This window comes from Aricia agestis, chromosome 15 (genome assembly GCF_905147365.1).
Source record: "Aricia agestis chromosome 15, ilAriAges1.1, whole genome shotgun sequence".
Taxonomy (NCBI): domain Eukaryota; kingdom Metazoa; phylum Arthropoda; class Insecta; order Lepidoptera; family Lycaenidae; genus Aricia; species Aricia agestis.
In genome coordinates this window covers 13,297,981-13,313,753 of record NC_056420.1, presented here as the reverse complement: position 1 = coordinate 13,313,753, position 15,773 = coordinate 13,297,981, and the positions used below count along the sequence as shown (strand labels likewise).

General features: G+C 38.0%; 1 protein-coding gene across 1 annotated transcript in view; it reads left to right on the top strand.

The window, feature by feature from the left end:
• The window catches only part of LOC121734183 (lachesin-like), a 234,419-nt gene extending 219,153 nt beyond the window's left edge, over positions 1–15,266 (top strand). Inside the window, exons 3-9 of the mRNA XM_042124654.1 lie at positions 8,104–8,237; positions 10,258–10,398; positions 10,771–10,864; positions 11,455–11,648; positions 12,695–12,800; positions 13,601–13,727; positions 14,266–15,266. Coding sequence (XP_041980588.1) covers positions 8,104–8,237; positions 10,258–10,398; positions 10,771–10,864; positions 11,455–11,648; positions 12,695–12,800; positions 13,601–13,727; positions 14,266–14,299 — 830 coding nt within the window. The 3' untranslated portion in view covers positions 14,300–15,266. The remainder of the gene's footprint in view (positions 1–8,103; positions 8,238–10,257; positions 10,399–10,770; positions 10,865–11,454; positions 11,649–12,694; positions 12,801–13,600; positions 13,728–14,265) is intronic.
• The last annotated feature ends 507 nt before the right edge of the window (positions 15,267–15,773 follow it).

Genomic DNA, 15,773 nt, shown 5'->3' with positions numbered 1-15,773 from the left:
TTGATATTTTGGTTTAGAAAAGTACTGGTGTTTATTTTGTGAAATATTAAAAATTAACAGAAAAAAATATATGAATATTTCTAAATGATGCTTGCAACTTCATTCTTCTTCAAACTTTTTGCCAATTTTCATTAGATTAGTTAGTAGTAGACTCTAGAATAAAAAGTAACAGATAGATAGACTACCTTTTTCACATCCATACTAATATTATAAATGCGAAAGTGTGTCTGTCTGTCTGTCTGTCTGTTACCCCTTCACGCCCAAACCGCTGAACCGATTTTGCTGAAATTTGGCATGGAGATACTTTGAGTCCCGGGAAAGGACATAGGATACTTTTTGTCCTGAAAAAATGTACGGTTCCCGCGTGATAAACGAGTTTTGGCGCAACGGAGTTGCGGGCGTCATCTAGTTTATAATATTACTATGGATGTAAGGATTATTTATAAAAAAACCTTCCCATGTTTTTACGACGACGACATTCTGGAATATTGCTGAATTCTCTTATTAGAGACGTTTATATTCCAGAATTTTAGAAGATGGCATGCACCACAACTTAATAACAAAACCAATGAACATCGTTTTACCTTTGCCAAATCAAGTAAATAATAAACCCTACAATGCATGTAGTAACTCCAGCTAACTGCAACCCTTGGCAGAAGTATTGAGGACAGAGATAATAATTCTGGGGAAGCGGCGGCCAAACACTATTGATTATTAGGTTAATAGCTTGGCCCACCTAGCCCGTGAACGTAAAAACAACGCTAATGTGGAGGAGGGGTTTCTTTCAGCGTTGCCAGAATGTTACTTTTGTAACATTTTATGTTACTTTTGACCCTTGCATGTTACATTCATGTGACATGACTACAGATGTTACTTTTACGTTACTTTTGGTAATTGAAAAAAAAAAAAGATGTTTGAAACCAAAAATGCGAAAACGAAACGCACTAAGTTTTATTGAGTTTTGTCGTTACAGCTGACAAGGCTTTAAATGAACGTGGCGAAAAAAGGAACTACCACTGCCATCATACAAAAACACCATTTTTGACAGTTCTCCTTTATCAGCAGCGCACCGCTCACGTTCATATAATTAAAGCCTTATCGCACCTTAGTTTAAATTTTTGTTTAATGACCGTCATGTAACATGTTGGTAGACTTGGAGCTAAACAAAATAAAATGCCTTCGTAAAAATAAAATATAATCGGCCAAGTGTGAGTCTGACTCGCTCATTAAGGGTTCCGTACCGTTTCCGTTCCGTAGAGCAAAAATAGGCCAAAAATTGTGTTTTTTTGTTTATAAGAGCTTATTTTATTATATTTTCATTTGAATATTTTTTTTATTTATTAATAAAGTATACACATCTTTAATAAAGGATTTTGTGGAAATTTCAAGTGCCTACCTGTTACCATTATTGATATCCAGCACAAAATGCCAAAAAATCAAGTTTGTTGTATGGGAGCCGAAATACATAATCTGTGAAAGTCTAGCTTTAGCGGTTCTTGCGATACAGCCTGGAGAAAGATCCAACCCCCCCCCCCCCCCCGTCATTTAAAATATTAAATAATACGAAATGTTACTTTTCCCCTCAAAATGTTACTTTTTGCATGACATTATGTAACTTTGGAACATACAGCACTGGCAACACTGGCTTTCTTTTTACATTAGATGGAATATTTTATTCATATATGGGTTTCCCCTTAAATTAAGACTAGCTCCCTTGCTTATAAAATAATTAAATAGTGCATATAGTATACAACATTATGAAGTTCTATCCATATCTGATACAATGAAAAAGATGCTTTTAATAAACAATTAAAATGATACAACGGTGTTTTAATTTGTTTATATGTTTGTTGTTAGTGTTTGTCTTTATAAGGTTTACGCTAACGCTGGGAGAAACTTCAAATGAGGCCATTAAATGTTTAAGTTTCTACTAACTAACTAACTAGTTTCTACCAGTGTCATGTAGAAATCGAAATGATTAGACTGAACGTAAAAAGAAAAAGTATGATACCCTTTTTACCAGCAGGCGTAGCATGTTCACCATTGTAACGGTTTCTTTCTACGGAAGAATTGACATACTGAGAGATTTTATCTACAAAATGGCGGATTTCCATTGTCTAACTGTCACTTTGTCTATTCTTTCGTAGAAAGAAACCGTCTCTATGGTGACCATGCTGATGATATCTTTTTTATCACATGATACCTTTTTAACAGCGATATGATCAGTTTGCTTCGTTAAAAAAATACAAAATAACAGAAATAAAATATAAATAACACATCTAACTTTAAGCCTTCACGTTCAATGCATTTCCTTACAGCCCGTAACAGTTTCTATGCATTAAACTAAATTTCATTTAGGGAGAATAAGCCCCACTTTATTCGGGGGCTATATCTGTTTTGTATCGCGGGCTGTCGGGCTGGCGACTCGCCAACCGCAGAACATAATATCTGTAAAGGGCCGCTTACACGGTGCTAGTCTTGCGTTACAGTGCAAGTAAAATGTATGCTCCGGAGACCTCTGTTAACTATAATTATGTTGAAGTCGATTTAAATAGCATGATCTGTATTGTAATAGTTGGGTTAGTACATCTTTTTATATGATTCGAACAAACTGGAAAATATTCAACCGATAATTAATGGTTTTTGGTACAAAAATGTTAGTTATTGAAGGTTATATTTTTTTCATATTGATTGATATTATATATTACATTGTCATTCAAGAATGTAGCTTCAGTTGTTACCATAAAGTTAATATACCTAGCGGAATATAGAAACAAAGGCCTGATCAAGAGAGATGTCACTATCTGTAACACTGCGTGGTAAAAAGAGACGTGTTATACATGACAGCAACACTCTTTTTTTGACGTCCAGTCGGCACGTGCCGCACGTTGACAATTTAATCTCATAGAATTCATGATCAATCATGCCTGTGTAAGTGTATACGTACACATAGTTTTCACACAGATGAAAACCAATTCTGGTTTCGTTTGACAGCTCGAGATTGTTGCTCTATTCGACTAGGTATATTAACTTTATGGTTGTTACACTGTTGGTTTACAAGTAACTGGCCTGATTTCAACTAACATGCATATTGCATGTGTAACAGCGCCTTAATCTCCCATACTAATATAGTAAATGGTCTCTTATTGTGATCTTTATAGCTATTGGTGTTGTGTTATGCGGCGCGATAATATCTTATTAGCTAGCGCTTATTCGCGGCTTCGTCTGCAGTCTGCAATCCCAGATAATGTGATCAAAATACTGTACGTATTTTGATGTTTCATTTACTAGTTTTAATAAATGGCTAACTTCTATAATATTACTAGCTGTCCCGGCAAACGTTTCTTCCCCATATAAAGTATTTCGCCCGTTTTTATTGAAGTGACTAAATAAGTATGTCAACATGGCAATGTCCATCGCTATCCCGTCGCACAAACAATAGTCGCCGTCAGTCTCGAGTTGTAATAATTAAGTATTATTTATTCAACAAATGCACTTATCAATATAAAAAGTACCCAGTAGCCGATTCTCAGACCTACTGAATATGCATATAAAATTTGGTAAAAATCAGTAAAGCCGTTTCGGAGAAGTACAGTAACTAACATTGTGACACGAGAATTAAGATAAACTACAAAATATATAGTTATATACATTATATATTATAATATGGGCTTCAAAATTACTACGGATAAGTAGAGATTAATATTAATATTAATAATATTAATAATAATAATAATATCTATGGACGCTTCACACCACGTCAGTCTGGCCCTGTGGTAAGTACCTGAAGGACTTGTGTTACAGGTACCAGACAACGGAAATATATTTAATACTTTTATACTATACATATATTTAAGATTTTTATTATATGATACACATATTTAATACACATCCATGACCCAGGAACTTTGAAAACTTTTTGTTCCGTCGGCGGGACTCGAACCCGCGACCCCCGGCTTGAGCTACCAACGCGCTCACCACTGAGCCACAGAGGTCGTCTTTCAGACAGGTCGTCAGATATATTAGTAGATTATGAGAAAGGACTAAGGTTACTTTTCATTGGTACAGTACGGTTTTCGCGGAAAGCCTGTTTATGGTATATACTGTTTTTCAGTCCGTTTTCGCTTTCGACAGATTAGGATTTTACTTTAGAGTGTAAACTTTAAAAGCCAAATAATGAAGTAACCAATTCGTTCAGTGTTTTGAGTTTAATTTAATGCGACAGTAAGCTTTTACCAAATAAAATAATCCATCTAATCCGTTTTGTATTTTGACCTTTATCGATTGTAGTTGACTTTCAAATAAAGAATATCTTTAGATCGTTATCGTAGCATTTCCGCCGGACACGGATGTAGGTTACATTTGTTAGCAAATATTTTTTTAATAACTTACTCGGATATTGTAAAAGAACAATACGAACGTTATACAATACTGTTTGCTAATATAGAAAAGAAAGTATACAAGAATATATAAGAATTCTCAAACAAAGAAATATCTGTTAAGGGTGGGTTGCACCAACTTACTTTAACTTTAACTATAACTATAACTAAAACTACAGTGCAAAATGTCAAATCTTTGGTTAAGGACGCCATATTTCACTATAACCATAACCGAACCAATATGTGGAAAATTTTTCGTGAAAATTTACTATGGCTCAAAGTGTTGTTATAACAAATATTTTTCGTGTCGATTTTACGGATGATTCAATTTTGTATACTCTCAATCCCATTAACTGTAGCTTTAATAAAAAAATAAACGCAACAGACATCTGTCAAATTCTGTGGTCAAAGTTAAGGTTAAAGTTAAGTAAGCCTTAACTATAACCATTACTTTGAACATAACTGTAACTATAGGAACCTTATATTTTTTCTCAACAAAATCTATCCTGTACCCTTTCCCGTGACTTAAAGTATCTGAATACCAAATTTCATCAAAATCGGCTGAAGCGTAAATAGGTGACAGACACTTTCGCATTTAATATACTAGTAAAGATAGTAGTCTTAACGTAATAGAAAAGTAAATTCCAAACAATAAATGTAATTAGAACTGCAAGAAAGTTTTTAAATGCAAATCCAGGAGGACAGAGTTCGTGAGTTTTGAATGAAATTACATAATTTATCATGCTGGTAGGTCTTTTAATTGTTAGGACAATAATTATTTTGACCTTTGACCAATAATTGTTGAATTTATTAACAAAATCAGACTCGTATTACATCCAAAAACGTTGACGCGTTGTTTTAAATAACCCGGCGAGAAAAACCGGCGTAACAAACTCGCACGGAGCCCACCAATAAAGCGGTAAAAATTAATCTTTTAAAATATGAAGATTACAAATTAATCTTAAAAAAAGTAAAAAAGTAATAGTTACTTGTAAGTCAAATTACTTACATTTTAAATATTATGTAGAAATAGCCTTGCAAGCAGCCATTCTACTCCCAAGATGTGCTATCGTTTATGAAATCTAACCTTAAAGTACTCTACCTAGACGTAAATCGATTTCGGTTTCGTTTGACAGCTTGAGATTGTTGCTCTATTCCGCTAGATATATTAACTTTATGATCACAGCTAAAATTGAATTGACATAAGCCGACCAAATAACGTAGGTCTGTCAACTACTACTTTTAGATGGCCTTATTACCTAATAACGTATGTCGATCGTAGAACGATATAGATACTTAATATTATAAAGCGGAAGAGTTTGTTAGTTTGTTTGTTTGTTTGTTTGTTTGTTTGTTTGTTTGAACGCGGTAATCTCAGGAACTACTGGTCCGATTTGAAAAATTCTTTCAGTGTTAGATAGTCCATTTATCAAGGAATGCTATAAGCTATATTTTATTACGCTAAGACTAATAGGAGCCAAGAAATACAGGAAAATGTGTGAAAAACGGGGGAAATTATTTGAAAGGGCTTATCTCACGAGCTACTAGAGCATTTTTTCTGTTATTTGGATCAGATAAAAAGTAGACCACGTAAAGGATTATAGGCTTTTATGTGGACTATATTAGAAAAATCTAATTTACGCGGGCGAAGCTGCGCGGAACGTCTAGTACAGCAATAAAGATTTACGGTCGGCGCCTGCCTGTCGCGTACTGCGCCTACCACATAACGTTAGAGTGATTAGTAAACTTTCCTGATTAACTCGCGGATTTTTAATTAATATCGGTTTGGCTACTTCACGGGATTAGCGGTTTGTAGTTTGGCTAATTTACTGATTAAGTTTCGATGTATACCGCAACGCGACGACGTATAGATGCATTTCAAAATTTGTATGGATTTGACAAACTTTAATTGCGTGAAACGTCATGCAAGTCTGTCAATTCAATACAAAAGAAATGCATCTACGCGTCGCATTGCGGTCTGAATTGACCCTAATGACCAGTTTGTAAGGTTTTTGACAGTCTATGCTCTAGCACGTATAGTTAGCTAACATCAAAACATTGACCAATAAAAAGCTCCAAAAATCTCAGCCTTTCCAGGCTTAATAAAATTTGTTAGATATTTCTGATTACAGAAGTCTAATATTTTAATAATGATAGTGATTTTTATAAAGTTGGGAGGCAAACAAGCAAACGGTTTACCCTAATGGAAACTGCGACTATCGTTGCCCATAGACATTTGCAACATCAGAAGAGTTGCGAGTGCGTTGCTTTTAAATGAAAAAGGACCAAAATATATTTTGTCTGCTTCAAGTGAGTTTTTTGAAGAAAATGTACTATTTATTTAACTGGGGTCTAAAGTACCCCTCGAGTACAAAGTTCAAACCCTCAGCCGTCGCGCCGCCGTAATATTTTATGCAAATACATAATATTGGTGTTCGGAGAAGATAATCCAGTGAGACATTAGCGTGTATAAAGTGAAATTTTATAAAAGTCGGAACACTGTCGATATCTTGACGCAACGCACCGTTTTAGCGATATGAGCAAAAAACTAAAAATATTGAAACTTGAGCCCCTCCCCCCCACCCTAGGTGATATCGTTATAATATATAGCCTATCCCCCTTACTAATAAACGTCGTATAAGCTTTGAATAGTTATACATTGTTTTGTTCCTGTCACACAAGTGACATTTTAAATTGGATTGAAGAAGACAAAACACTGTATAACTATTCAAAGCTTATACAGCGTTTATTAGTAAGGGGGTTTAGTGTTGATCCGACCTCTAAGTAATATTCGTGCCAAATTTGAAGTAAATCCATTCAGTACTTTCTGAGTTTATCCCGGATATACATACCATACAGACAAACAGACAAGCAGACAATTCTAATATATTATTTTTGGCTTCCATATCGATTGTAGATCACGTTCCAAGTATTATTTTTCAAAAATATTTAATGTACAGAATTGACTTTCCTACGATTTTATTATATTACTAGCTTTCCTGGCAAACGTTTCTTTGCCATATAAAGTATTTCACCCATATTATTTTATTGAAGTGACTAAATAAGTATGTCACCATGGCAACGTCCATCGCTATCCCGTCTCACAAACAATGGTCGCCGTCAGTCTCGAGTTGTAATAATTTACTATTATTTATTCAATAAATGCACTTATCAATATAATAAGTACCCTGTAGCCGATTCTCGGACCCACTGAATATGCATATAAAATTTGTTTAAAATCAGTAAAGCCGTTTCGGAGGAGTACGCGGCCTAACATTGTGTCACGAGAATTTTATAATATAAGATATATAGATAACGGTATATCTTAGCTATTTCAACACAGGTTAAATTGACATAATGTGGGATAATATTTCAAATGCAAAGTGACACTAGCTGTTTATGTAACTATTTCACCCCTTAACTCAATTCAGTATAATTTGATGTCTACACCAAATTATACTAAAAAGCATCTGCATCATATAAAAATATGCGTTATGTAGATGTAAAGAAAACTACAATGTTGTCACTAGTTCGGAAAATAGGCCGACGAGAATGACTAAGAAAGAGTTGTTAACTTACCAGTCTAATTAAACAATAATAAAACTAGTCTGTATGTTTCAGTATAGATGTACTGAAACAGTAAGTATATTAAAATACTGAAACAGTATATTAAATTAGACATATGCCTAAATATAATATTATAATGTGTACTTTGTTGTTTTAGTTCTCTCGTGCGGCGAGGCGGGCGGGCCGCGCGCGCGCCGCTACGTGGGTCTCTACACAGGGCCGTACTTCGATTCTTCCGCGCCTAACAACATCACCGCGCAGCTGGGAACCCACGCCTACCTACCCTGCAAGGTAAGCACTAAGCGCCCAAATAGAACTGCGCCAAAAATATAACTTTTTATTTATTTAAATTGATACAATAACAACTTATTGCTACAAAAACAGAATTCTGCGCCAGACATATAACTGCGCGGAAATAGTTATGTCAATTTTACTTTCAATGAACAATTTTGATCTAGTCAGTTGACAGACCCACTTCTCTAATAGTACTAGACTCTAGTAACTAGAGGGTCATGGGGTTTACTGTGAAAGTAGCAGTGCTGAAAGTCAATTTTATTTTTATCTTTTATATGGGCCGCTTGGCCCAGCGTCATTAATTTGCCCATACAAAAGTAAAAAAAAAAGTTACGCTCCCACTTTCACAGTAATAAGGGATACATACACATTACACACCCTAAAGTTTTTTCTTATTAAATTATCACTTAGTTTTGTTACATCTTGTATATTATTGTAGTAACGCCTCCGTGGTCCAGTGGTTAGAGCGTCGCTCTCGACTTCGGAGGTCGTGGGTTCGAATCCCGCGTTGGAAACATGTTATTTCCAAGTTTGGTTAGGACAATGCAGGCTGATCACCTGATTGTCTGACAAGTAAGATGGTCCATGCGTCGGATGGGCATGTAAAAAGTCGGTCCTGCGCCTGATCTCTCGCCAGTCGTGTCGGTCTTCCGTCCCACTGGGTTATGAGAGTAAAGGAATAGAGAGTGCTCTTGTGTACTGCGCACACACTTGGGCACTATAAAATTACTCCTGCGTACCTGGTCTGGTTTCAATGAAACTGGCCACCGTCACCGAAACCGGTGTGGGAGTATTATTATTATTATTGTAGTAATGATACAAAATTTACACAAATTTTTAGACACATTCTGAATATTATACACTACTAGCTGTCCCGGCAAACGTTGTTTTGCCATATATATATTTTTTTTTGGTATGAAAAATAGATGTTGGCCGATTCTCAGACCTTCTCAATATGCTCACAAAATTTCATGAGAATCGGTCAAGCCGTTTCGGAGGAGTATGGCAACGAAAACTGTGACACGAGAATTTTATATATTAGATGGCAATTAATTTACCGCCTATTATGAATTCTCTTTATCAATTACGGCCATGTTTTTCTATCCGAATAAACTTAATTTTATCTGTACAAAATAATTCTGTTTTAACGAACGCCGGTAAAACAGTTCTATAATTACACTCTATAATTCGTTAATAAAACACCGCGATTGCATCCGCTGTAATTGTGAACAGAGAACGGAACGTGTTTTAATTATCATTAATATGTACTCATTAAATAAAAGTCCGGTCCGGTGCTAAATTAAAAACAATATGAGAATTATATGGTAACGATTTCTTGTCGACTTATTCGGATATTTATTATTTACCTGGCTAATTGCTTTTGTAGTATATATAATATTAAAATAATTATGCACAACGCACATGTAAAAGCTTTCGGATTTACGATAAAAGATATTACAATCCCCTATAGTATACGTACGTTTAGTTAAACAAATGAATTAAAAAATCACCCATGGTAGTTAAACAAAAAATATCTCGCGAATCAGTCGTTAGTCGCTACCGACACGTTGGAGTGAGTGGTCGTGTCATCTCAAGTCAATGGTAATTAATTTTTTATTGCCTGGTATGTTGTTCAGTGTGTAAACTACTAGTTTACATTGGTGCAGAAACTAGCCTGAGTGCTTAGTAAAATTGCATTCGCTATTGTGCGCTTTTATAATTTTGGACGTGGCGGTAACATCGTGCACGTCCGCGCCCCGCGGTACTCGTATAACGATAACATGATCACAACACACGCCGACGACGCGCGACGTGAGATAAGTGCCGACTGGTCGTAAAAAAAATGGTTCTGCTGTCATGTATCACACGTCTCTTTTTACCACGCAGTGTTATTGATAGTGACATCTCGCTTGCTCAGCTCTTTGTTTCTCTTTTCCGCTAGGTATATTAACTTTACGACTAAATGTCTCTCTCTCTCTCTCATTCCCTCAAAAAATTATTTATTTTTTATTTACAGGTCCGTCAGCTGAGCAACAAGTCGGTGTCGTGGATACGTCGGCGCGACGCACACATCCTCACCGTGGACAGATTCACGTTCATCGCCGACGAGCGCTTCCAGGCCTTCCTGGTGGAGGCCACTGACACCTGGACGCTGCAGGTAGGTGGTGATGAGGGGAGATGATGGTAGGTGATGGTTGGTGATGGATGGTGATCGGTGGTGATCGGTGGTGAAGTGGGGCGATGGTTTAAATGTTGCAATTGAATCTGTCAGCTGCAACCAGAATTTATCAATACCCGCCGTAAAAAACCTGTGTGCACAGGTATCTCTTAATAATCTTCTTTTCGCAAACCTTCAAGAGTCGAGCGTATTTCCTCTTAGCTATTCTCATGTTGCAAATGTCCATGGGCGACGGTAGTTGCTTTCCATCAGGTGACCCGTTGGCTCGTTTGTCCCCTTATTTTATAAAAGAAACTGTACTCTAGATTACCACATAAGCTACGTTTAACCGGCAAAATGTACAATTTCCAGGTGAAGTACGTGCAGGCGCGCGACGCGGGCGTGTACGAGTGCCAGGTCGGCACCGAACCCAAGATGAGCCACTTCGTCCAGCTCAACGTAGTCGGTATGTATCGTCACTTTAAAAACCGTTGTGAAATCATGTAAGAAAAGTACGCAAGAGTTGAGTGAGTGAACGTCAATGAGTGAGAGTGAGCCAAGGAGATTTTAAAGAACACATTTTGGTGCTGCGTTTTATTAAATGAAACCAGAAACTCAACTGTGCTATCAAACAGTTACTTGAAAGTGTGGTCGAATCATAACTTGAGTCGCGTACTTAATAATATTATGAAACTTATCTTTAAAGACATCATAAAACGCTGAGACTGGTTATTTAATAGGGAATGCAATCTAACGAGATTGCTCGTGAGACGTCGGCCTTTTTAGCGAGATTGGTCTAGGTCGGAAAAAGGGCGAGATCTCGCGAGATTAACGATATTTTACTCGAGCATAGAAACTTCGTAATCGAAGCGTTTTCGCGATATTTCGCGAGATTGATTTTCTTAAACTCATGAGATCTCGCTTGAGCCCAATCTCCCTTTTTTTAACCCCCAGCGAAAAGCAGTTGTGTTCCAAGTTGTTAAACATATCTGTCTGTTGGCTCTAGCTTAGCTGTACGCAGCGAGTCAATCACATTCACATCCGTTATCGTTCCAGTCCCCAAGATCGAGATAGTCGGCGAGTCGGACCTGTACGTGAAGGCGGGCAGCACGGTGAGCCTCAAGTGCGTCATCACGCAGGCGCTCGAGGAGCCGGCGTACATCTTCTGGTACCACAACGACGAGCGCGTACTCAACTACGACCGCAGTCTGGTCGAGATCCGCATGGAGAGACTCGCGCCTGATACCACTGTGAGTGTTTATGTGATTCCTTGAGTGTGGGAGCGTTTATTTCTTATAAAAAAATGTGTAATTGCTTAGGTACGCTTAAGAGGATTCCACACCGCCCTTTTTTCCATACAAACGTTGTCCCCTGTTTCCTCCCTGGATAATGCTGGTAGAGTTATAATTTTTTTCCTGAATATCTACGGCCACTAATACAATGTCCCTATGTTTTCTTTTTTTTCATAATTTAATTATTAAATAAGATATGAACGTTCAAAAACCCAAAAAAATGGCCAGATTTTCCGCTGTGTTCAAAGGTTCAGAAAACAGATTTGGCTAGATTATACAAAAAAAGCAAAACATAGGAACACAGCTCAAGCCTTTGGAGAGTTTTGGAGAAGGAATCAGGGGACAACGAATCGTTGATTTTCTGGATTTTCTGCAGTTGTCTCTATCGCGTTCTGTGGTATAGGCTTGAGGTAAGGGAGACAGCTATAGATATTACACGTACTTTTTTTTAATTTCTCTAGTCCCTGTTGTATCTTCTTAAGGGTCAATTCATGAATTCAGGCCGCAACGCGCGCGGCATAAATTTGTATGGATTTGACAGATTTCAATTGCGCGAGGCGACATGCCAATCTGTCAATTCAGTACAAATTTAGAAATGCGCCTACGCGTCGCGTTGCGGTCTGAATCAAGTGTTACGTAATGCGATTTTAATGATTTTGGATCTCTTTTCTCTATGTAACCAAAAAGAATGTACTTATACCAAGGGATAAAGAACCCTTCGCATTTTTGAAAAATTGCTCAGTAATTTTTAATAAGTAATGATAGCTAAATGACAGTAATTAATTAAATTTTGAACTTATTAGCAAACTGCCATCAGTTCAATGTCCATATTACATTGAACATATCACAGAGTCCGCCAGGATTGTCACCACAATCAGGGGTCATTCATCATAGACCATTTAATCTTGGGGCATATCTACATGTGTCTGACATCCAACGTGTAGACTGTGTTCAGTTTTATCTGTCTTTTATAAATTCCCCTAAATATACCCCTTACATTCCAGGTGGGCAACCTGATAATCTACAACCCGCGGCGCGAGGACTCCGGCAACTACAGCTGCTCGCCCTCCAACCTCGACTCCGCCTCGGTCGTGCTGCACGTGCTGAGCGGTATGTAGCTTGTTACAACTTGTTGCAGCTCGTGATCCAGGTGGGCAACCTGATAATCTATAACCCGCGGCGCGAGGACTCCGGCAACTACAGCTGCTCGCCCTCCAACCTCGACTCCGCCTCGGTCGTGCTGCACGTGCTGAGCGGTATGTAGCTTGTTACAGCTTGTTGCAGCTCGTGATCCAGGTGGGCAACCTGATAATCTACAACCCGCGGCGCGAGGACTCCGGCAACTACAGCTGCTCGCCCTCCAACCTCGACTCCGCCTCGGTCGTGCTGCACATGCTGAGCGGTATGTAGCTTGTTACAGCTTGTTGCAGCTCGTGATCCAGGTGGGCAACCTGATAATCTACAACCTGCGGCGCGAGGACTCCGGCAACTACAGCTGCTCGCCCTCCAACCTCGACTCCGCCTCGGTCCTGCTGCACGTGCTGAGCGGTATGTAGCTTGTTACAGCTAGTGATCCAGGTGGGCAACCTGAAAATCTACAACCAGTAGCTTGTTATAGTTTTCATAACATTTTATGAGAGTAAACCTTATAAAACCGCAAGGACATAAGGACAAGGACAGGCATATGCCAAGTACACGCTTCTCATTTGTAATGACAGTAGGAAGCACTTGCTTTGTGTAAAAGAGAACGTACAGAAACAGGTGGAAATATAAAAGCAATAAAATTAAAATAATGCAGATGTTGCCATATTTCATGGTTTGCCAATAGATGGCGCCTGCCAGTCATTTTAAATCGTGCTATTCATTAGGTATTAAAAAAATGTAACAAAATCTCTTCATTAATTTTTCAGGTGAGCAACCGGCGGCGATGCAACACGGCAATAGTGCGTCGCGGGCGGGCCCGGCGCTGCTGCTGTGCGCGCTGCCAGCCGCGCTGCGTCGCGCCGCCTCCGTAATCACACTCGTCGTCTTGATTATGTATGTACTTCATACATCCTTTCTGTGTGTGCTGGGTGCCCGGAAAACTCGATCCCAGCCTACTGGCTTTCGGTGCATAATTTTAGATTTTAACATTTTATGTATTTTAGTTTTAATTTTATCACTTTTTAACTTTATTTTATTTTATTTTATTTTGAACTTTATGTTATGTCATTTTATGGGTATATTACCTGAATTAAACGAATATTTATTTATTTATAGCTTTTTTGCTATTGTGACTTGTGAGTTACGGTCAATAGTAAAAATAAGATTGAGATGCGTCTCAATGACTAGATGCACCTCCGTTGCGCCAAAATTTGTTTATCACGCGGAACCGTACATTTCTCCAGAATAAAATGTATCTTATGTTTTATCCGTGACTCAAAGTATATTCATACTATTTCATACCAAATTTCATCAAAATCGTTCAGTAATATAAGCGTGAAGAGGTAACAGACAGACGGACGCACTTTCGCATTTTTAATATACAGAATAATATACAATAGTATTTCTAACGATAATGTTTATTTAATTCCAGGCTGCAGTGTCACGACGAAGACGCGCCGCACTAGCGTCCCGTCCAACGCGCGCCGCTCGCTCAGTTGCACAGAACTGACAATAGATGGCGATAAGAAATTCACCGTCGCAAACATCAGTTACAGCAAACTGATAATAGATGGCGCTTAACTAAAAACAACAAGGGTCTGCTCAGCTCACTGATACCGATAAGAGATGGCGCTGGTTGAGTGCTGGTGCCTGGTACTTTTATCGAGAATCTTAATAAAAATATGATTTTTATTTTCTTGCCTACGTTAATTTGAAATTTGGTGTAAAAATTATTATATAATGCATATATAAAGATAGACGATTAAATCGTATATTTTAAATCATGTAAATTACGTCCATAATTCTTGTATGAAAATTATCGCATCACTTTCGGAAAATATAGACAAGTAAGATATCGTAAGGGTACCAGGCACCTCACAAGGTGAGCCAAATAGATTGTAATAAAGAGTAAGCACAGACAGTCAACTTATGAGCGGAATTAAATTTTTATAACTCAAGTATCTAACGATATAGACCCCCTCCGCGGGGGCTTTGTAAAGTTTGTACATATTATTATAAATAATATTATTATAAGTATCATAAATAAATTATATCTTTCGAGTTAATCACTAGGCGCTCCGTATTGCGGGTAGCGGGTTGCGTTCCGGGGATGAGAAGTCCAACTTATTAGATAACCATGGTTATGCAACCAAATTAGATAGCTTCCATGCCGCTACTGGTACTATGAACATAATAAAAAAGGACTCTCATCGACATCTCACCTTTCGAATTTCGTTTTCTAACCAAACTCATCTCATTAATATTTCTAATTTAGAAATCGAAATTTAAAATGTGTGCATACGTTAGTTCATAATTCACGACTTTCTCGAAGTGAGTGGTTTCATATTTTCGGGAAATACAACCGCAAGGTTTGAATTTTTCGAAAAACGCAACCGAAAGATTTCAACCACAGAAATAAATCAAGATAGAACGGCTAAGCGGGTGGAGTACGCGTGTTTCAATCTTGCACAAGTGAGCAAGATTTGTTGAAAGTTCATTTAGTCAGCGCGCACGTCTCGACTTGATTACACCGGAACGGTTGTGCAAAAATGCCTCATTGTGCAGTGTCTAATTGTAAAAATAGAAGTACGAAAGTGAATCGGTCAAAAGGAGGTAGGTATTTCTTTTCACGGGTAAGTTATTTGTTCTAACTAAATGCAAAGCGAAAATTGACACGATCGATTCCTTAGCAACGCACGCGCGTCGCCGTTCTAGCTTGATTTATTTCTGTGGTTTCAACTTTTCGGAAGAAGCAACCGGAACGTTACCGCGCATCAGAGGTACGCAACCTCGTCTCAACATCGAAGGTTACTTTCGGTCTCCGGCTGAGTTCATCGCCAAGCGATCTGTGGTTGTTTGTGTTTGGGCTCCCACACATAATTGCGAATTCGTATCGCATCGCAAAATGCGATGCCAATTCGCAGTTTTGTGTGGGAGCTC